The 23,384-nt window shown below is 36.4% G+C and overlaps 1 protein-coding gene across 5 annotated transcripts in view; it reads left to right on the plus strand.

Moving 5' to 3' along the window:
* Nucleotides 1-23,384, plus strand: part of LOC129719195 (uncharacterized) — a 218,412-nt gene that overhangs the window by 170,868 nt on the left and 24,160 nt on the right. For 4 of the 5 annotated variants that reach the window (XM_055670699.1, XM_055670702.1, XM_055670701.1 and 1 more), the window contains 3 exons: nt 545-973; nt 1,028-1,831; nt 22,234-22,450. In XM_055670699.1, coding sequence (XP_055526674.1) covers nt 545-973; nt 1,028-1,831; nt 22,234-22,450 — 1,450 coding nt within the window. The remainder of the gene's footprint in view (nt 1-544; nt 974-1,027; nt 1,832-22,233; nt 22,451-23,384) is intronic. The other variant, XM_055670703.1, reaches the window with a different exon arrangement.

The raw sequence follows: 23,384 nt of genomic DNA on the forward strand, positions 1-23,384 counted from the left end.
TGAATATTTCCTACCTTTATTTGCTATAGACTTCATATCTACCATTCTTTTATCAACTTTGACCAGTCATTAAAAATAGGGAATCATGTATGGAATTGAAATTATTTAGATATGGGGATAATTCTGAAAGTGAAAACAAATCACGAAAACTGAAGATTTTATAAACATATTAAAATATTTTCCAAACCAAAAAATGTGATGATTTCAAAAAATCTAAAAAACATTCTACCTATACAAATTTAGATTTCAAATGGAAAAGCTTATTATTATGAAAACTAGTAATAAAAATTTTGGGGTTTCATGAACACTGTTGGATATCGTAATCATAGAAAGGCTAATGACATGCTTTATATAGAAAACAAATAATTAATAATAAGACTTCTGTTCACATATTGATAACGAGAAAACCTCTCTGGGCTTTTCAATAATTTGCGAAAAGGTCTATTTTTACTAACTCTATTTAACTATAAATTGACTATATTTTGGAAACGAAATTTTAGGTCCTTGTGTCTACACATTATATTTTCGGATATTTTTATTTCAGATATAACGAAGCAACTCGAAATGGATTACTATCATCAACGCGAACGAAATACTCAGAAACACCACAGTCACCTCAGAGTGGACCAGTCAACCTAGCCGTTAGTCCAAATCTTCCGAACTCTCTCAGTTCCAGAACAATGAACGCTAGTAAGTTGGATCAGTTTAATCATGAACTCCATGAACGTGCTTTGCAAGCTCGTGCTCATGCGCAGCAGCAACAGATTCAGCACCAGCAGCACCAACAACATCAACAACAACAGCAACGTCATCAAGAACAGCAAAAGGAAGCTGCAGTAGTTGCAGTCGCTGCTGCGGCTGCAGCTGATATAGGGAAACTGTACTCACCCACCAACTCTCGTTTGTCATTTTTTCCCAGTCCATTGGATGGCAGTTCCTTCGCTGGATTGAACTATGGATTGTATCCTTTTGGGTAAGTTCACTGTGAATGTAATAAAAAACGTATTTTAGATGTGATTTTTTACAGATATTCTGCAACGCATTTGGATACACGTATGTTGGGCCGGACAACATATTTAACAGGCCAGCGAGACGTATATGCCACGTCGTCTTTTTTAGGCCCGAATACATTTAGTTCAACTGAAAACAAGACTAAGATGTATCCATCAACCTCTTTATCTCATTTGAATAGCCAAAATGGCACAATAGCTACCTCTATTTCACAAATACCTCAGGAAAAAATCCTCGCTGATGACCGAAATTCGAAAATACCGCCATCTTCTATGTCGTCAGCTCTCATAGGTACTTACACCGATCGAGAACGATCCCATCCCAACGGATTAACGGGTGGTCCAGAACATCCGTTGCATAGCAAATATCTCAGCACACATCAAACACACCCAGAAAAAGATAATAAACAAGATCACAAACAATTACATCAGCACTCTAGTCACTTTCAGCAACTTCAGCACCCACTTTTATCTGGTTCTATTGTGACAGGATCGCCGTCTCAAGGGCATCATGCTTATTCTTCGCTACCTTCCTCGTCAGCAGTTTTTGTAACAACGCCATCCTCAACGTCAATGTCGTCTTCCAGCCAGCGTCATCATTCAGTGCCACATGTATCCTCTATCACATCTCATCCTCATGGTAATCATCCGCATCAGCTATCCGTAGATAGTCAACGACTCGAGCAAATGCCTCAAGATAACGAATTTAAGGTGCCATCAGGAAAAGAAGGCTCATTGAAGCATCGAATTTTGACGCGTCCAACCTGTGATCGTGATACTAGGCGAAAATCTCCAATTACGAAGTCTACAACTATTTTTAGGTGAGGTTATAAAAATATACTTAAGCTGAAACTTCGTAATCTAAATTACATTATGCGGCAATTTGGCAATCATGAGTGGTTTTCGAGTTAAAAATGACGTTTACAGTCAGTATTATATTTCCGGCAGCGGTGTTTCAATGGTCGCCTTTCGTACGGTCCATTTAACATCAACACTGAATAGTAGTTGCAATTCAAAATTCTCATGATTTTCGCTTGGTTATTAGTTAGTCAAGGGCATTTACATTTTGTATCTTTGAGTATCGCTTACACTATTGATCTTGGTTTCTGAGTGTCACTTACACTCTTGATATTTCATTTAACAGATTTTAAATATGTTAATCTTACGTCAAGATAAACTAGTTTCTGTTTTTTGTAGAAATGGGGCGAAGTTGGCAAGTCACTGACATTTTACATGGGTATCTACCAATCGATTTCTGAGATTTTTTTTCCTCAATATGAGTTATAATTTGACTACCACATTAAGACGTTAGTGGATAGTGGATCAATACTCTACATACTTGATATTATTCTGCTTTGTGAAATACATGGAAACCATCTCAAAACTGTTTCCGTAGAATCCCTGTTTTAAGGTCATTTTTGTCCGATTTAAAATCTGTAGTAAAGATGGGTAAGAAAATGCTATTATGTGGCAAAACTCTTAAGATTTTGATATTTGGCTTTAAAACAAAATGGCGTCGGGAAACATTGAAAATTTCCGATTTCTGAATAGTTCGAGATGGCGCCATTGTTGCCCCTTAAGGTGTGTTCAAAGGGGCCGTTCCTAAACCACGTGGTCATATTTTGTTTACTTTTTATACCCCCCGTACCCCCCCCCCGTGGTCTTTCGTGGTCTTTTGGCCAATCCCCCCCCTCCTCCTTGCGACTTTAACCACGTGGTCTTTTCATTTGTCAAGTGCCAAAAATTCGCTTAAATTTTTTACATTTTTATTATTAAACTTTCAGTACATTCTATCTTTCTAAAATGCAAAAGCTTCATTCTTGAATTGGTAGACACAATGGATTATAAGTCATGAAAAAAGACCACGTGGTCATTTCGTTAACCCCCCCACCCCCGTGCGTGGTCTTTCGTAGTCTAATGACAAACTCCCCCGTCCCCCTCTTTATGACCACGTGGTTTAGGAACAGCCCCAAAGCAAATCCTTGGTGTTACATTCCGATTCGGGACTCGACAATTGCGGAGCTAGCGTTACGATCCCACTGACACTAACAGTTTCTCCCGAGCCTAGACTCGAACCTACGACGTCGGGCTTGTTAGACCATCTGGGAGACATTGCTTTTATATCAAAATACATAAAAAATCATTCATAGGAACCAAGGTAGACAAAAATTAATTTTGTTGCACTGTGTTATCAGCTAGATCAATCACGAATCCTACAATATTTGTAGTAACGCATCTGATCAAACAATTTGATGTAATTGAATTGTTAATCAATTTGGGAGCCATTAACATTCATGATTCTGCATGTTTCGCATTCTTTTATGAATAATATCCTAATTTTTATAACCTAGATTTCCATTATTTATCTGATTTTTTTTTATTTGTTAGATTTTCTTAAATGTCTTTCCTACAAACTCTTATATGTAAAAATACAACTATATGTGAATACTCTCTGTCGAGTAATTGCGTGATGTCCGAAAAGAGTGCAAGCGATACAAAATAGCTAATTAGAAAGGTCAAGTTATGACTTCCTGCGATGGTGTAACGGAAACGCATCTGACCATAGGATGCAGGGTTCCGGCGGTGGAGTTGCAATTGGTATTCATCGCCGAATCAAACATCGTGCTCTTCCCCAACTTGAGACGAAAGTTATTGAAACTTTGGGAATTGAAGTTCAAACTGAATTTGGGATTTTATATATTGCCGCAGCATATACCATTCCAATATACCATTCCAATGCACACGCGAGCACAAACATTATTTTAAAGGTGATTTACAAAAACTCACCAGAAATCGTTCAAAATTTTTCATAATCGGCGATTCTAACGCTAAACATCGATCATGGAATAATTCTCAAAGTAATTCCAATGGAAAAATTTTATTCAATGATTGTTCCTCAGGATACTATTCTATTTTGTCTCCGGATAGTCCAACATGTTTTTCTTCTGTAAGGAATCCATCAACAATTTATTTGGTGCTAAAAGATCAAAGTCATGTGTGTAGTGAATTGATCACACATGCTGACTTTGATTCTGACCATCTTACAATAACTCTTTCCATATCGCATGAATCAATTCTAAACCCTATAAGCTCTGTTTTTAATTATCAGAAGGCTAATTGGGAAAGATATAAAACTCATATTGAAAAAAATTTCAATAATGAGCTAGATTTGCAAAACGAAGTGAATATTGATTCCGCTTTGGAAGCATTGAAATGTGCAATTATTGATGCCAAAAATTATTCTGTAAAGTAAAATTCAAGTAAAATTTGATTCACCAATAATTGACGAAAATCTTCAACTTCTAACTCGTTCGAAAAATGTCCGCAGACGTCAATATCAACGTTCTCGTGACCCTGTTTTTAAAACTGTTCATAAAGATTTACAGAAAGAGATTAAACATAGATTTACTCTTTTGAGAAATCAAAATTTTGACACTAAAGTTGAAACCATATTCAAAACCCTTTTGGAAGCTGCCGAAGATTCTTAAAAAACCTTCAAAGCCTATTCCAGTTTTTAAAGATGGTGAACGTTTTCTTGTATCCAATGAACAAAAGGCTCAAAGACTTGCCCAGCAGTTTGAGAGTGTTCATAATATAAATTTGAATTTTGTGAGTCCAATTGAAATCAATTTGATTTAATTTCTTCCCAGATTTTTTTACCTACAGAAATAATTGGAACTAACCTGAATGAAATTAAATCAATTATTAAAAATTTCAAAAATATGAGAGCACCTGGTGACGATGGAATCTTTAACATATTAATCAAACATCTCCCTGAGAGAACAATGGAATTTTTAGTAGGATTTTTCAATTGCATATTTTCTCAAATTATGGAAAAATGCAAATAACTCCAATTTTAAAGCCGGATAAAAATCCAGCTGAGGTTTCAAGTTATCAACCAATCAGTTTGCTTTCTTCAAAAAGTAAACTGTTTGAGAGAATTATTCTTAACAGAATGATGTCACACATCAACGAAAACTCAATTTTTGCAGATGAACAGTTTGGATTTCGCCATGGGCATTCCAATACTCATCAATTGCTCAGAGTTACTAATATGATACGAGCCAATAAATTTGAAGGTTATTCCACTGGAGCTGCTCTTTTAGACATAGAACAAGCATTCGACAGTGTTTGGCATAAAGGTTTGATTGCGAAATTGTAAACTTTTAATTTTCCAATTTTCCTAATCAAAATTAAAAAAAAATATCTTACTGATCGAACTCTCTTTCCTAATCAAAATTTTAAAAAATTATCTTACTGATCGAACTCTGCAGGTTGTCTATCAGAATTCAAAATCTGATAGATTTATTGGCAGAGCAGGTGTGCCTCAAGGTTCAGTCTTGGGTCCAGTCCTGTACAACATATTTACTTCAGCTCTTCTTAATTTGCCTCCAGGATGCACAAAGTCATTGTTCTGCGACACAAGCATTTCCGTAAAAGGAAAAAGTCTTCGTGTCATATGCAGTCGATTGCAGAAAAGTTTAGGTTTTTTTCTTCCTACTTGCAAAAGTGGAAAATCTCTCCCAATGCTTCTAAAACTCAAATGATAATTTTTCCCCATGAGACTAGGGCTCCTTTCTTTAAACCAAACAAGGTTAAGTACTTGAGACTAATTTACGATAAAAAACTTATTTTCAAAGAGCACATTGAGAGTATACAAGCAAAGTGTATCAAATATACGAGATGTTTATATCCTCTCATTGATAGAAATTCCAAACTTTGTTTAAAGAATAAAATTTTGATTTACGAACAAATTTTTAGACCAGCAATGCTTTATGCTGTATCGATCTGATCAAATTGTTGTTTAACAAGGGAGAAAACACTTCAAAGGATTCAGAATAAAATTCTGAAAATGATTTTGAAGCGTCCTCCTTGGTTTGGTACACTCGAATTACATAGACTTACTGGTGTTGAAACATAGCTTCTAATGTCAAATAATATTATTAACAATTTTCGACAAAAATCGTTGCAATCCTCAATTGCTACGATAAGCTCTCTTCATAGCCAATAAGTTAGCAATTAAGTTAGTTGTAAGTTTACTTTCCTTTCATGTAAAGTAGGTTTAAATCCCTACGAATGATAAGTCCCAATTGCGAAAGCAAACAAATCCTAACAATTAAAATTACAATTTTTCTAACAGTGTTGAGAAGTCACCATTTGTGATTGGACACACATACTCATTATTTAGTAATATTTATCATCAGATCGACTTGAACTGTCCTACAGTACGGTCGCATTTTACCAACAGCTCGAGGCTAAGTCTTAGACTACCGAGAGATATTAAAATTTTGTTTTTCGCTTTCAACAGGCAATCTTTTTAAAAGACTACCTGTTGAAAGACAAAGTAATAAATTTGTTTTTAAAGTTAACGAGTGTTTAGTGAATAAATTTGGTTTGAGATATTTATAATTAAATTCTATAGTGAAGTGAAAGTGTAGTGAAGTTGTCCAGTTATGTCTGGAAAAAATAAAAAAGGTCGCTTTGATGCGGCTTCAAGGAAACGTGAGGCATCTCCTCCAAAAGACATTGAAATTTCGACTAACAGGCATGATATTCTTTCTTCTGTTGGGGATCTAGAATTCCAAACTTCTCATACTGAGCATAAAGCCGTTATGAAGAAGGGTAAAGTTCCACCTATTGTGGTATTTGTAGCAAACTTTAAAGCATTTCGATCAGAACTTTCATCATTTCTATCGAATGTGAAAGTTAATTTTCAAATTGGTCGCCAAGGCGAAATTCGTATTTTGGCCGAATCTTTTGATGGCCATAAACATCTTTTACAGTATTTGACTGAAAAGATGTATAAATTTTACTCTTTTGATGCCAAAAACGAGAGACCGTTTAAGGCTGTGTTGAAAAGTCTCTCAAATGCTCAAAGTATTGATGAAATCAAAGATTGTTTGTCAGAATCACTTGGTTTTGCCCCCAACCAAGTAATTTTGATGAAACGAAAGGCAAATGCCAAAAATTTTCAAACTGGAATACACCAGTAAAATTACTTAGTACATTTTGATCGTACCAAAGTACATAATTTAAAATGTTTAGAAAAAGCACGTGTTTTATTCAACGTGCGAATAAAGTGGGAAAATTTCAAGAGACATGGAGGAATCCATAATCTTACGCAATGTCGGAATTGTCAAGCCTATGGTCATGGAACTCGAAACTGCCATATGGCTGCAAAATGTATGATTTGTGGTGACACTAGTCACACGAAAGATATCTGCCCCGTGAAAGAGATCACTAATAGTTTAAAATGTGTAAATTGTGGGGGAAATCACAAATCTAATTTCTTTAATTGTCCTGTAAGGTCAAAAATTATTGCTTCTAGACAACGTAGGAATTCTAAACAACCTGTTGTCAATGTGGGTAATCAAAAGACTTTCAATACTGTTCGGGCATCACCAGCACTTTCATTAGCAGGAGTGTCTGTAGGTAATAATTCAAATTCAGATAACAAATTTCAGAAAAATAATCCTGTTCAGGCAACACCAGGCTGTTCATATGCCAGTGTCCTTTCAGGTAATATTTCAAATTCAAACAGTAACAAACCATTCGTGTTTGGTGCTGAAAAATCAGCCAGTATTGATTTAGGTAATCCAACTCCCGAAAAGATTGAATACCTGCAACAATCCATGCTGCTGCTAATGTCCGTTTTGTTGAACTGTAACTCGATGTACGAGGCTGTTCAAGAACGTATAAAATTTACAACTAATATTGTTATGAAATTGAAATTCAGCAATGATTTTAAATAATGCTGTAAATTTTCTAAATTGGAATGCTCGCTCTTTAAAAGCGAAAGAGGATGAATTTTTCAATTTTTTAACAGTCCACGATGTGCATATTGCAGTTGTGACTGAAACGCTTTTAAAGCCAAATATTAAACTAAAAAAGAACCCAAATTATATAGTTCATAGGTTTGATAGAATTGATGTTGCCGGTGGTGGAGTTGCAATAGTTATCCACCGTCGAATAAAACATCGTGTTTTACCCTATCTTGAAACCAAAGTTATCGAGAGTTTGGGAATTGAAATTGAAACAAGTATTGGCATTTTATTTATAGCCGCAGTGTATTTGCCTTTTCAATGCACTGGTGAGCGAAAAAATTATTTCAAGGGAGATTTGCAAAAACTCACAAGAAATAAATATAATATTTTAATCATCGGTGATTTTAATGCGAAACATCGATCTTGGAATAATGCTCAAAGCAATTCCAATGGAAAAATATTGTTTAATGATTGCTCGGCTGGATTTTATTCAGTTTTATTTCCAAATGGTCCTACATGTTATTCTTCTATTAGGAATCCATCTACAATTGATTTGGTTCTAACAAATCAAAGCCATTCATGCAGTGATTTATTAACTCATGCTGACTTTGATTCTGATCATCTTCCCATAACATTTTCTATTTCCCATGAAACTATTTTAAATCCCACTAGATCTGTGTTAAATTATCACAAGACTAATTGGGATAGATATCGTTCTACGATCGAGGAAAATTTGAATGATGATATTATTTTACAAAATAGTGCTGACATTGACAGAGCATTAGAAAAATTTAGCAGCTTAATACTCAATGCCCGGAATTTATCAATTCCTAAGGCAAGAGTGAAATTTAATGCACCAATTATTGACAGTGAACTTCAACTTCTTATACGTTTAAAGAACATACGGAGACGTCAATACCAAAGATCTCGTGATCCTGCTTTGAAAATTATTTTTCAAGAATTACAAAAGGAAATTAAACATAGATTCACTCTCTTGCGAAATGTTAATTTCATGAGAGAAGTTGAACAACTAAAACATTATTCAAAACCTTTCTGGAAGCTTTCGAAGGTTCTTAAGAAACCCTCGAAGCCCATTCCAGTCCTTAAAGATGGTGATTGCATTTTTCTAACGAATGAACAAAAATCTCAAAAACTTGCTTAGCAGTTTGAGAGTGTTCATAACTCCAATTTGAACGTAGTAAGTCCTATTGAAAATGAAGTAGACCAAAAGTATGTTCAGATCACCACCCAAGAATTTCTTTCCGAAGAGGTATTGGAGACAAACTTGAATGAGGTGCGAACTATTCTCAAAAAATTCAAAAACATGAAAGCACCAGGAGATGATGGGATTTTCTATATCCTCATCAAAAGACTTCCCGAAAGCTCTTTAAATTTCTTGGTAAAAATTTTTAACAGATGCTTTGCACTAGCACATTTTCCTACGAAATGGAAAAAAGCCAAAGTCACTCCAATTTTAAAACCCGAAAAGAATCCAGCTGAGGCATCAAGTTATCGACCAATTAGTTTACTTTCCTCTATTAGCAAACTTTTTGAAAGAAAAATTCTTAATAGAATGATAACACATATTAATGAGAACTCAATTTTTGCAAATGAGCAGTTTGGTTTTCGCCATGGGCATTCCACTACTCATCAGTTACTTAGAGTATCAAATTTGATTCGAACTAATAAATCTGAAGGCTATTTGACTGGAGCTGCTCTTCTAGACATAGAAAAGGCATTCGAAAGTGTTTGGCATAAAGGTTTAATAGCTAAAATGTCAAATTTCAGTTTTCCGCTTTACCTTACAAAAATGATACAGAGTTATTTAACTGACCGCACTCTCCAGGTTAACTATCTAAATGGTAAATCTAATAGATTGCCTGTTAGAGCTGGTGTGCCTCAGGGGAGTATCTTGGGCCCAATCTTATATAACATTTTTACTTCTGATCTTCCTGATTTACCACCAGGTTGTGAGAAATCTCTGTTTTGTGTTGATACAAGCATTTCCGCAAAAGAAAAAAGCCTTCGTGTTATATGCAGTCGGCTACAAAAAAGTTTAGATATATTTTCTTCATACTTGCAGAAATGGAAGATTTCCCCTAATGCCTCTAAAACACAGTTAATTATTTTTCCTCATAAGCCAAGAGTTTCATTTCTCAGACCCACCCATAACCACGTTATTAAGATGAACGGTGTGGTCTTAAATTGGTCTGATCAAGTTAAATACTTAGGGCTAATTTATGATAAGAATCTTACTTTTAAGGAGCACATTGAAAATATCCAGTCAAAGTGCAATAAGTACATCAAATGTTTATATCTTCTTATCAACAGGAATTCTAGACTTTGTCTCAAGAATAAACTGTTAATTTACAAACAAATTTTTAGGCCAGCAATGTTATATGCAGTTCCCATCTGGACAAGTTGTTGTGCAACCAGGAAGAAGACACTTCAAAGGATTCAAAATAAACTTTTGAAAATGATTTTGAAGCGTCCTCCCTGGTTTAGCACGAACGAGCTACATAGGCTCACTAATGTAGAAACATTAGAAAATATGTCAAGCCAAATTATCAACAAATTCCGACAAAAATCGTTGCAATCCTCAATTGCAACGATTAGCTCACTTTATAGTCAGTAAGATAGTTTTAAGTTTATTTTAAGTTTCGTTTTATTCCCTTTATTCCTTTTTTTTCTTGACAAGTAGGTTTAATAATTTTCCTACAATTACATTATCTTAACTGCGAAAGCTAATAACATTCAATAATACTAAAAAGCGTACAAATATATATAATAGTGTTGAAATGTCACCATTTGTGGCAGAACACACAATACTAACTCTGAATAGATATTTTAGTACATAAATAAATCATTAACCCCCCCCCCCTATTTTTAATATTTATCATAAATACTTAAACTACTAACAACCCCCTCACCCCCTTGAAAAAAAAAGAAACGCATCTGACCGGAGATTAGAAAGCGTGGGTGCGAGTCCCACCTGTTGTAGGACTGTATTTTCCGAAAATTTCTAAACTATCTGTTTCTCCAGTTAGAGGTAAATTAAACATAAAAAATCATAATTTGTAAGTTATTGCTTACCACCCCAGCTTTTACGGGGCCGATTTACCAGGCGGGCGGCGTAGCACTGGGGTACTTTACCGAAAAGGGATTAGATTGGGTGGAGATAAAATTTAATTAGGACAAATAAATAAATAACTAATAAATAAAATAAAACAAAATAAATAGAAAACCTAACTCTAGCCTTCCGTCCTCCTCGCAGCAATGGCGGGTTTTTGTGGCGCGATTCCGGGGAAGCACCGCTTTCTCCTGGGTGGCGGTCGTTTGCTCCGGTTTAATGAGCGCGCTGGAGCACACGCACTATTTCACTTTCACCGGAGCTGGGTAATTCTTCCAGCACAACTCAGGGAACGGCGGAAGCTAACTCGGCACTTAGCTTTTTTGCGAAATTCTTCCCGGCGGTCAAAACGCGTCTTTCTTTTTCAGCGGTTCAGAGCGATCTGCCCTCGTAGCATCAAAACAAACCGCTTGACGTTTTTTCCCTGCCAGCCAGCTTCAAACCAACACAACCGCGCTTGGCTTCTTCGCCGTTAACGCACTTCACTTTTTCGCCGCGGGAGGAGAGACGGGACCTAATTTTATTTCACTCGCGAGACATTTCACCCCGATAATTTAAACCCAATCTACTAAAACACTTATCACAAACTTTTAAATAAAATCTGACAAGTAAACTACGAATTAAAGTTAACATGCAGTGGCGAGTATGTTGCTTGCCACAACAACAAAAATTAAAACAAAACTCCTACACACTGACAAGCAACATATCTTTAGACGCTCGGCGTTTATCACACAAATTTGGGTTAATTGCAACCTCGAGGGTTGCAAATTTTGCCTATTTTACGCGGTTTTGTCAATAATAACTCAAGTTTTAGTTAACACGATACCATTATTTTCCCACACATGTCTAACGAACATTTTAATGTAGAAAAAAACATATCGTCGGTTTCGTGCAAAACTGGCCCAACTTAAAATTTTGTATTTTTGAGTTTTTGATGGCAAACGATGCCAAATACTGAAAAAATTTCTCCCAGAAAACCTCGTTTCAAAATTTACAAACAATCCAGAGTTATGAGTAGAACTGCCTTTGCAGCACAAATCGTAGTTTCTTTCTAAAGTTAGTAAGAAAAAGGTTTCAAGTTGTACAACGTGTTCATAATATATGCATAATAGACCCAAAAATGTTGAATGAGGATTGGAAATCGTGAATTTTAAAGTTTTCTTGAAAATTAAAAAGGAAATTCTCGACGCTAATTTTCAAACGCGTTTTTCTCGAAACTATGATTGTGTGTTAGCAATGAGATACCTATTACTTCTCCTCAAATGTCTTTTCTGAACATCAACGATTATTGTATTAAATATCTCATGTCATCGCTTTGAATTTTTAGGTAAAGGTGAATTAAACATGAAAAGTCATGATTTTGTATGTAGTTTTGTGAATAATATCTCAGCTTTCTGTTGACAAAATACTTTGTTTCACACATATCTTTCCTAAACATCAAAGAAAATTGTATTCTGTAAATTTTTGAAAATATATCTTCGTGTTTGTTATGCTGATGAAAATATATGACAGAGTTTTCATAAGTAACGCATTAACTATTTCCGAGTCTTGTACCAATGAAAATTCGTAGTCAACCACGTGGTGGCTTCCATGTGACTTCTACACACTATAACCTTAAAATTAAATTAATTCGAAAATTTAACGTAGTTGTGTGAATAACTTCTTAATATTTTGTAATCAGAGACGTATTATTTCTTCGTAAATTTCGTTTTTCAGCTAGCATCAAATAACGTTTTAATGTAAAAAAAATTATATGCCATCGCATTAGATTTTGACTTAGAGCAAGATGACTAGTATAAGATACCTGACTCTTGCAGGACACGAATGTTGCTGCGTGCAAACGAAATTTTTTTCAATATCCTTGTATGGTCCTGCCATAAAATTTCAATATCCTTGCACGGTGAGGTCATCTGATTTTCGATGTTCTTATACTGTGCTGCCATATAGTTTTCATTTTCATCTGGCGGACTATGCACGATAAATTGATTTTGCCACAGATAACAGACATCCAGGCTAGAACAAAAAACTCCAGAAATCGCGTGTGAGATTTCAAATTCTTACTCTTTTGGAATGCTGACGTCATCTTTCTACAACTTGCGACATTAACCACTTTAGTGATGGCAACGCTGGATTATAGTCAAAGTTGCCACCGCATGAAAATTCTCACAGATTATCGCTGTTTTTGCAACGATATATTGTCGCTGCTGCACTACTCTCCAATTCGCTTATGAGACCAGCGAAGATTTTTAGCGATTTCATTATTTGACAACCATTGTACGTCACAGATGTTGTGTTGTATTGGCTAAGAAAGAGTTGCTTCTCAAAATAACTGCAGACATTTAATTTGTATCCAATGTTTCGTGTGCATGATTATTTCTCGCCCAGTATAATGCAGTTTCAATGTTCTTTGATTTTTAATTGACATAGTTTTGCGACTAAAAACAATCAAAACTATTAGAAAATATTACAGTCGCGTATTTTGGGACATTTTATGTTGAATCAAAGACTACATTATATTAAAATACTACGAAATTCGCTGGAAAATCCTTGTCAGACGAGCAACTCGTCGCCTCCGATTTTTCTCTGCATGCACAATAACACTGATTTTGTGAGATTTGTGTATTGACGTAGAACTGCGTCTCTCAGGAAATTCGGCTACATACTCGGCTACATAGGGATATAAAATGAAACCCTACAACCGAAAAAAGTGAACAATATGTCCAACAGCAGTAAACAATAATGTCCAATAAATCGGTTAGATCTCGGTGGATTTCCTTCGTTCTTGCAGCAATAGATTGGAAAATCTTCTAAGATTCTTCCCAAATGCAGAAAATTGTAATTTTATTATTCAAAGTATTGTACTATTGAAAATGGTCAAGCCTTGTCAAAACGAAAAATTCGACCTCTGATTGGTCGTTATATGTTTGCTTCCCAAGCACGGTCGATAGAATCATAGACCTTGCAATTTGAAATGTGCTATTTGGCCTATATAAGCCTGTTAAGCCGAAGTCGCTCATAATAGCTCTAGACAGCGGCAACAGCAGTCCTACCAATAGCAGCGGATAGCGGCCATAGCTGTAGCATGGCAACGGATAGCACAGCAGTTGCAGCTGATATCAGCATCGATAGTAGCAGGGCCAGCTGATACAGCGGCAATTCCTTTAGTGAAATGCTGTCTCTGTGCGATACCGGGCAGTAGTAAATGAATCAAATAAAAAATTGCCTCATTTTGACAACAGACCAACGTTCTGGTCTGGGAAGCTAGCGTTCAAAATACATGAGCTGTCTAGTTCTGAGTATAACAGCTTTTCACTGTGTTATCTATCACAAGAAGTGCCTTATTCACGTAATCAGTGATAACGCAAAGATTCGATAGGAATCTTATCTGAAATTAAATTAAACAGCAAATTGTCCTTTTCTGGATGAAATAAATACCTAATTGAGGAGTTGATATTTTCTCTTAAATTAATTTACACCTTCAAATGTTGGAACCGTAATGAAATTGACTTCATTTTCATGTCTCCGAGCGTACTAAATTATCTTTTCCTTCAGTAATAAACACAACACCCTAGCAGTTTTTATTATCTGCATAAAAATTAGGTTATTGCATAATAAAAACCTTAAAAATTATCAAGCCTAATATGACAAGCAACTATATCATTGAGAATGGTCAATTTCGATGGATCTGATTGGCCATTATATGATTGTTTTCCCAAGCACGGTCTACAGAATTATAGACCTCGTAGTTCGAAATGTACTATTTGGCCTGTATAAGAGCGTGTTTCAGCCGAGACTGCTCATAATAGTTCTAGACAGCGACTACAACAATCCATACTAAACAGTAGCAGCTGTGGCAGCGGAAAGCATCAGCTGCAGCAGTGGTATCAGCAGCGATATTGGGGCCAGCTGGTGCAGCGGCACTTCCTCTAGTAAAAGCTGCCTTTGTGCAGTAGCGAGAAGCATCAGTAGTAGGTACTTTAGCCGACATTTCCTCTAATGAAAAGTTGTCGTATTTTTGACAATAGACAAACATTTTGGAACGCTGGCTTTCAAAGTATATGAGCCGTCAAATTTTCAGTGTGAAAACAGCTTTCAACTGCGATATCAGAAAAATACCCTAGTTTCCTCTGTCGGGGTAGCACACAGATGCGATCAACTTTATATCCGATATGAAACTGAACAATAACAGTCCTTATAAGGACAACAAACAAATTATCGAAGATTAAATATTTGCTCGTTTTGCGTTTGACTTAAAAGAAAAATGTTATTTTAATCTGCATGCACTTTGAATGTAGAAACTTGTTTGCATTGCATAGTGTTTGTTTCATTCCTATTAATTGATGTACTGCCGTTCCAAGCATAACTGTCCCAGCGTCCATAAGGTTTCCATAGAACATGGGACAGATATGCTTGGAACGGCAGTGTATGTGCAAACTAAAATTCGGTAGCACTTTAACTCCTCTTTTGCACAAAATTTTAAACATGTTCAATACAAGTAATGCAACAACCTTATGTAGTTCTACGTCAACCTTGCGGTCGTGGCTTTGCATACAACCCTTGTGATTTTTTTTTTTTTCAAATCAACACTGAAACGAATTTATTACATGAGCATGAGCATGAGCATGATTGACCGCCCGCGGTTGCTACTCTGTTATTGCCAAATCAGCTGTAGTTACACAGATAACCAATAGATGATGCTTGGGCCTAACATGCGTCCTCAATGTGTGCAAACTAGTGACCTTAATCTCTATATTAGGCAATACCAGCGCCCGCCGCATCCGAATGCAGGTCAATGAAGGAGTGTGTATAGGAATATGTTGACGTGATACTCGCTTTAATGGAAGCCGAGAACACCTCTGCACTTCCACGAGAAATCACTGGGATGTTGGAGAAAGAGCAAGGTATGCAGCAGGGTTCGTTTTGGTAAACGATGCACTGATTTCGGATACCGGGTTTATATTGAGAAATATCGCGCCTACGAGTTCATTATTTCCGCCACAAAAACCTTTACGCGATTCAAACCCATTCTGTTTGATGATGCATCACCGCGAGAATACCGGACCTATGACCAATTTGTGACAAACTCGAATAGTCGGACAACTCTTCGTGAGGTGACTCTCTTTATATCGAAAACTATTGCACGTTGTTGATTTGTCTGTAGATAATATGACCTCATTGAAGATATCGAAGCGAAGTCCGTAGGATTTCGGTCGCCCGGACTTCTGGCTTTTTGCGTAGCCTATCGACTAACGACGTCTCTCGTATACTTCTTCGAGCAATACGATCTCGCGAAAAACGTCACGAAAATAAAAAAATTAGTTGGCGTCGCAAATGTTGAGAATTACTAAAATAATGAAGGAATCAATGGCCATACACACCAAACACTAAAATACTATCCGTTCTGCAAATTCGGGTTTTTAGTTGGTATAAAGTCCCATAACTTTCGAGTAGAATATATGTTAGACTGTCGGGAGAGTGATCAATATTATAATTCACGCTACGGCAATCGGCGCGAGGGCAAAAATAGTAACAACGCGGTTATCTTTTTTGACGCGGGAAAAGATATCCTATTAAGTTTTAAATTTGGCAACATCCATGCATTCAAAGCCCGAAAAATAGATAAAAAGCATATAAGCATAAGTAACAATACAACAACTCTCATCAATTTTCAAAATGCCAAAATTGGATTTCAGTTTTTTTTTAATCCGTGTCATCTATGGAAATGTGACATAATTATCAATAATTTGCTTGAAAGCAGAAAAATATTCAAAAGCTAGAGAAGTCACGAAAAAGAAAAAATGCATAGCAAAGAAGGTTATCGGATATGTTTTAACTTAGAATTGAAAAGTATTTCAAGTACACTCCAAACGATAAACCTTCGGGCGGTTATTACTGAATCAACCTGCGGGTAATTCATAAATCAATAAGATATTGTACAACGTCAAAGTACAGCAATCGTCATGGTACATCTTTCTAATAGAAATGCAATACCGTTAGCGTATATGTGTTGCTTGTAAGGAACGACTAGGGATGGGCGAATAGCTCAAAGCCGTTCATACGAACCGGTTCATTTGAAAAAAAAAAGCAAGCGAACGAGCGGCTGTCCTAATTGAACCACGGTTCTTCAAGCGCACAAAATTTTATCGCAACAGAAACCGAAGTTCACCGAAACATCACGATCATGCAACTTTACTTGCAAATCAATGTCTATATAGACCATCGCACGGTGACGTCACGCGTTTGTGTTTTACAGCTCCTGGTAACTTTGTTTACCTTCGGGTAATGCAGTTTTTTTTTTTTTATTCTCGCTTATTTTCCGTCGGTCTAGTTCCGCCACTGTTGTGGCCAATCACCGACGCCCGGGGAGGCGACTCCACACCCAGGACCCTAACTCACGACCCGTTTATCAACGGACCGGCGCCAACGGCTTTACTTCCTCATGCGATGGAAGGCAGTTTTGCTCTCAATTATAGCAGATCAATTCAGTTGTGACCAAAATGCTGTTGTACGTGAGGTGCTAGTACATAAGAACCATATGCGCAACTACGGGGGGGCTAGGGGGGTGCTTCAGCTCCCCCTAGAAAGTTTAAGTCCCCCCCTCAAATTTCCCAGAGAATGTATTCAATATATATACATTCCATGCTTCTTATCAGAGCATCGAAATCAGCACAAATTGAGATGTCATCATTCATTGGCTATGAACTAGCACAGTCGCCGTTCGATAATTGCAAGACTTTCAACAGCAACGCTTTTTAACTGCAAGACCGATAACTGCAACAACTTTGCAGTTATCGGACCGCAATCCGTCAAATCTGATGTCAAAGTCATATTTGACATTGAAGTGACAGATCTCGCGGGGGGATTCTCAATGCATTCGAAAATAAAAATTCCTGAATCTCTAGAAATATTTTAAAAGGACTCTTTCATTTCTCTCGATTTTTTTTCGATTTCGTTTACTTGTCTCTGCATTCTAGATGGGAGATTATAGACCTCCACTATTTATCAATGAAGTAAAATTACCATGTTATGTGGTCCACTTTCCGTAATTATTATAAGAGAAAAAAATATCCCTTGTGCATTGTTTGGCTAGCTTTCACTTCTCAGCGAGGCAGTGCATAGTAGATCAATATTTTGTGACCTAAATAGACCATTTTACGAACTGACAGGTGTCACGGATCTTGGTAATATTGATGTTGCTTTTACTTGCGTTATGTTAGCGGTTCCGACCTGTCTGTCAAAATTCATTCATGAATTGAGCTCAGAAATGTCTCGTCAAATTGTCTATTGTAGTGATGAACTTTATCTTCGCCTACATATTAGTTATGTAAAGTAGTCACTAAACGCAATAAATTATAATGCGGAAATAAGAATATAAAATTAATTGATCGAAAAACTTGGCTATTTTAGTATTCTGCTATGTTTTGCCACTATTCCATTAAAAAAATACATATCGACATCATTGAAAACAAAAATGGTAGTGACGGACCCCCCTCTAAATTTTGGCATGTGTCAAGTGTTGCAGTTATCGAACGGCATTCGATAACTGCAATGTAAACATGTTGCAGTTATCGAACGACGACTGTACTGCACCCAGTATCGATTCTCAAACCTAGTAAACTTACGTTACCAATAAGACTAGAGCCGTAGTGGCTCTTGCTGTATCAAGAAGTTGGTGCCGTGCTGCTCGATTTTGAGCTGTGTTTCGCCAGTTCTCCAGACGTCTCATCACTTGCAAGCCTCTTTCGATCTGGTTGTGCCGGCAGGGTTACTGACGAGAAGTGATTTTACAGAGTTGTCGTCCGGTATCCTTAAGACGTGACCGGCTCACCGCAACCTATTGACTTTTGGGGTTCTCTACAAGCAGCGCGGACAGCTCATGGTTCTTGCACTGTCGCCATTATCCGTCGTCCGTCTGTACTCCATACTATTTGAGTTGAAGCCCTCCGCTAGAAGCGCCGTTGTATCGGTAGAGGACTACAGGTTGTATCAGGTACATCGTCTACTTTTTGCTTCGTCGCACTAGACTCGATCGAAAGTGGTCATGCCCGAGCCAATATAGATACTTTGGACTGGCAGGAAGCTGCGAAGTTGACGCATCGCTGGGCGTTGTCGTTCGTCATGGTGTGCAGGCTGTGCGGGCCGATCACTGGCTTGTATACGTCTTCCCTACCGATCTGAGCGTTCAAGACCCCGATGACGATCTTGATGTCTCTACGCGAGCAGCTTTCGTAGAGTTTCTCCAGCTGTGCGTAGAACCTTCCTTTCTCTATATCCGGTCGTCCTTCGTCTTTACCACATGTGAGGAAAAAAAACGAGTGATCGCCTGTCACTTGATCGTACGATTATGCATCCTGCCCAGCACTATAAAGCCTAGCAAGTCGCGTTCAAAAGTTAGGTATGCCGCCCTCTGTTCGGCGAAATTTGTAACTGATTCCATTAAATCATATGAAGGACAGCAGTAAACGAAGCAGCTTTCTAGAAGATATGGATAACATAGGACTTGAAACAATAGTTTGGCCGTCCGTTTCTTGATTTAGCCCCACAGTGCGCTGTGGTCAAGATATTTAATACATCTACGGAGATTCAATCCCGATTGAATTGATTTTTTCTACTGTTACGACACTATTTTATGCGTTAATAAATAAGCGCATTTTTACTCTTCTTTTTTCTCTTTTTTTAAATAAAATGTATGAAAGCTAGCCCCCCTAGAAATTTTTCTTAGTTGCGCCCATGACTAAGAACAATTATAAAATGAGCAGCATTTCCACTACGCACACGGTTGCTCTACCAGTCAGAAAAGTGAGGTTAAAGAGATTCGGTGAGATGATCTATTAGCCTGCTCGGAGTTGTGAATGACCGGTTCAGAAAAGTTCTTTGAAGTTTGCACATCCCCAGGAACAATTGCTCAGCACAGCAACACACCTTTGATGATGTAACCTCGAAGCATTGCACTTTTGATAGAAAAGCAAACTAACTTACACATTTTTAGTCCTGATGAAGAATATTTCAAAAAAGTGAACACTTATCTTTAATCTGGTGTCATCACGCCTGGCAAAATTCGTTGAATTGAAACACCGGCGTCAATATGCATCGTATGAGTGTTGCTTGACAACCATGTGTTGCCATTATACACACACCTATACATTTTTTCACTAGTGCTTGATCGCATTATATTAATGCGATTTTTAACATTATCACTGATATTACACTTTTAATTCAGTATTTTATTACAACACTCGTCTTGCCAAACACACCAAACATTAAATCTATATTTTAGCACTACTTGAAACAAATATTTTTGCTGCCAGTTTTATGCGCATTTCAGTCATCAGATGGTAGCACTAACCGTTGTGAAGGTGTCGTGGCAAAATGTATGAAAAAAAACCTGGAAATCAGGTATCTTGTTCTAGTCATCTTTGTTTAGAAGCAAATTAAGCATAAAATCATGATTTTGCATAGTTTACGCAGTTTTGTGAACGATATCCCACTTCTTAAGCAGGTATTAGACGAAGCAAATATTTGCTATTTTTAGTACGGATTTTATCATGTGCACATAAAATTCGTACTGAAAATAGCAAATATTTGCTCTGTCTAATGCCTGCTTTAGTAATCAGATAGGCTGGGAACATATTTTACCCAGTTCATAAAGTCGCTTGTGTATTGAGACGAAATACTCGAAATGTGAAGTACAAACATAAGTATATCAATTTGTTCACTATCTTTTTATCTGTCGGCACTTCTTTTCAGATTGTAAAAGTGATAAACTTGAATAAAAATCAGTTAAAGTTTTTAATCCCCCTTCCTAGTGTTCCTCACTATTCCAACGACCCCGAACCTATGTTAAGTAAATAGTTTGCATCTGTTTTGCAGGCGATTTCCTCTAGTACTCGAATAGCGCCTGAATGGCTGCATTTATAATTGATTTGAATAAACAAAATCGGTTTTAAATAAACGGGCTATCTGAAAAACCCTTAACTTTTGAATCTTATAAAGATTGAATATGTGATTCAAAAGTTATGGAAAGAAACGTGTTCTGAAGACTTTTCAATCTCACTCATGTTTCTCAGAGATGGCTGGACCGATTTTCATCGGTGTCAAATGGAAGGTCTAGTTGCCCCATAAGACCCTATTGATTTGTTTTGCAATCGGACTTTTACTTTGTCTGTTATGTTTGAAAATGTGGAATCTATCTTTGAAAAGAAACATATTCCAAAGATTATTCAAACTCACTCATTTTTCTCAGAGATGGCTGAACCAATTTTCACGAAATTAGTGTCAAATAAAAGGTCTAGCTGCCTCATAGCATCCTATTGAATTTCATTGTAATCGGACTGAAATTTTGTCAGTAATGTATTAAAATGTGAAAATCACGATATTCCATTATCTCACAAACCACACAACCGATTTAAACAATATTGGTATCAGATGAACGGTAGTAACGATTGAACACGTGATTAAAAGTTGTGAAAAGAAAATTTTATTTGAAATAGAGAAAAATTCTTCTATAAATTATCGAATCTAAAATAATATTTTATCGAATGGTTTATAATCGAGTCCAACCTAAACATGACTACAGTGACGTTTCGGTTATACCACGATTTAAAAAAATATTTCGCGTCATATATTCGAAACATATTTATTCCATGTTATTTGCAATTGTTAATGTATGTTCATATGTGTTTGAATGTTATGTTTTAAATGTTCGGTATAGTTTCACTGCTGGCTACCAAAAATTTGTTATTTAGAGTAATAAATAATTCCAGCAAATGTTTGTTGTATTTTTATTCTGAAAATTGAAGTGTTCATGTAAATCTATTTAGACAAATAATAAGTTTTAATGAGAAAGGCTGGGTCTGACCGCTAGGTGGATTAATTTGGGTTTTTAATAAACAGAAAGCTATTTTGCCAAGTGCAACTGCTCTTGTTACTAGCTACATGCTATATTACGAATATTACGTGCAAAGTTCCCTTACTCTCAAATGGCCTGATCCAATGGTAGAACTGCACCACCGCGTAGTATGTGTCTAGTGGTCTCGACTGGGGAATGCGGTGGGTGCGGATCTCACTCAGGTATATGCTTTTTGGAGATGATTGAATTAAAAAACAATCAGTAATAATATTGAGTAAAAAAGAACATGCAAAAGTTGTCTATTCTATTACTCGTTATTTCTCTCTCTATCCCACTCTCTCTCTCTCTCTCTCTCTCTTTCCCTCTCTCCGATTTTCACACTTATGATGCTGAGATAAAATTGATATGCGTTTAAAAGATTGTTTACAATATACAAAAAAATAATTTTAAAATTTTCCTATGTTAATTTTTTTGTTATAGACCATTTGAACACGGATCGACAACAAACTTCACCAAGGGTGCATTAATTCAGCTAGCAGGAGAATGCAAAAGAGTTGAAGACGTTAGAACAGAAGACTTAGTACAAACGGCCGAGAAGTCGTCAGACCTGAGACTGGCCGAATCGACTGCGGTTAGAATTACTCCACGTAATAACAATGTGATAATCACGTTTAGCTACAACGACAACCGATCAAGAGTAAGTATAAGCTCTATTCTCTCATTTTGTTGAAGCGAGGAAAAGTAAATCTCCTATAGCGTATCGAAAAAGAACTGGTGAAAGAGTAATTAAATAAAAAGGCAATTGATATGTGATTTTAAATATATTGATATTGGTTTTTTGAATATATTCTCTGGAAACTTTTTAGACCCTGTTTTGTAGCAAAATAGGCATTTGTTTCATTTGGTGTGATTAACAATTCCCCGTAGGTGATGCCGTTTCACGGAGTTTGCACAGACCGTTATTATGAAACAAGGCACCATGCGATTCGAATGACGAAATACTCATTGGAAAGCACGTTTACACAATTTCATGAAATAACCTCTTGAACATTTTCTACACATCTCAAATATTATATTTCATGATAATCATATTTGTTGGAAGATTTATTTGAAAATCTCACAGTGCACAAAGGTCTAAACTATAAAAATCATGATTGTTTAAGATTGGGCTGTAAAAATTTTTTTTTTTTTAAGGGGGGATTTGTTAGTAGCTTAAGTATTTATGATAAATATTAGTAAATAATGAGTATGTGTGTCCAATCACAAATGGTGACTTCTCAACACTGTTAGAAATTTGTAATTTTAATTGTTAGGATTTGTTTGCTTTCGCAATTGGGACTTATCATTCGTAGGGATTTAAACCTACTTGTCAGAAAAGGGGAAGTAAACTTACAACTAACTTAATTGCTAACTTATTGGCTATAAAGAGAGCTTATCGTAGCAATTGAGGATTGCAACGATTTTTGTCGAAAATTGTTAATAATTTTATTTGACATAGCTTCTAATGGTTCAACACCAGTAAGTCTATGTAATTCGAGTGTACCAAACCAAGGAGGACGCTTCAAAATCATTTTCAGAATTTTATTCTGAATCCTTTGGAGCGTTTTCTTCCTTGTTGAACAGCAACTTGA

Source organism: Wyeomyia smithii, chromosome 1, assembly GCF_029784165.1.
Source record: "Wyeomyia smithii strain HCP4-BCI-WySm-NY-G18 chromosome 1, ASM2978416v1, whole genome shotgun sequence".
NCBI lineage: Eukaryota > Metazoa > Arthropoda > Insecta > Diptera > Culicidae > Wyeomyia > Wyeomyia smithii.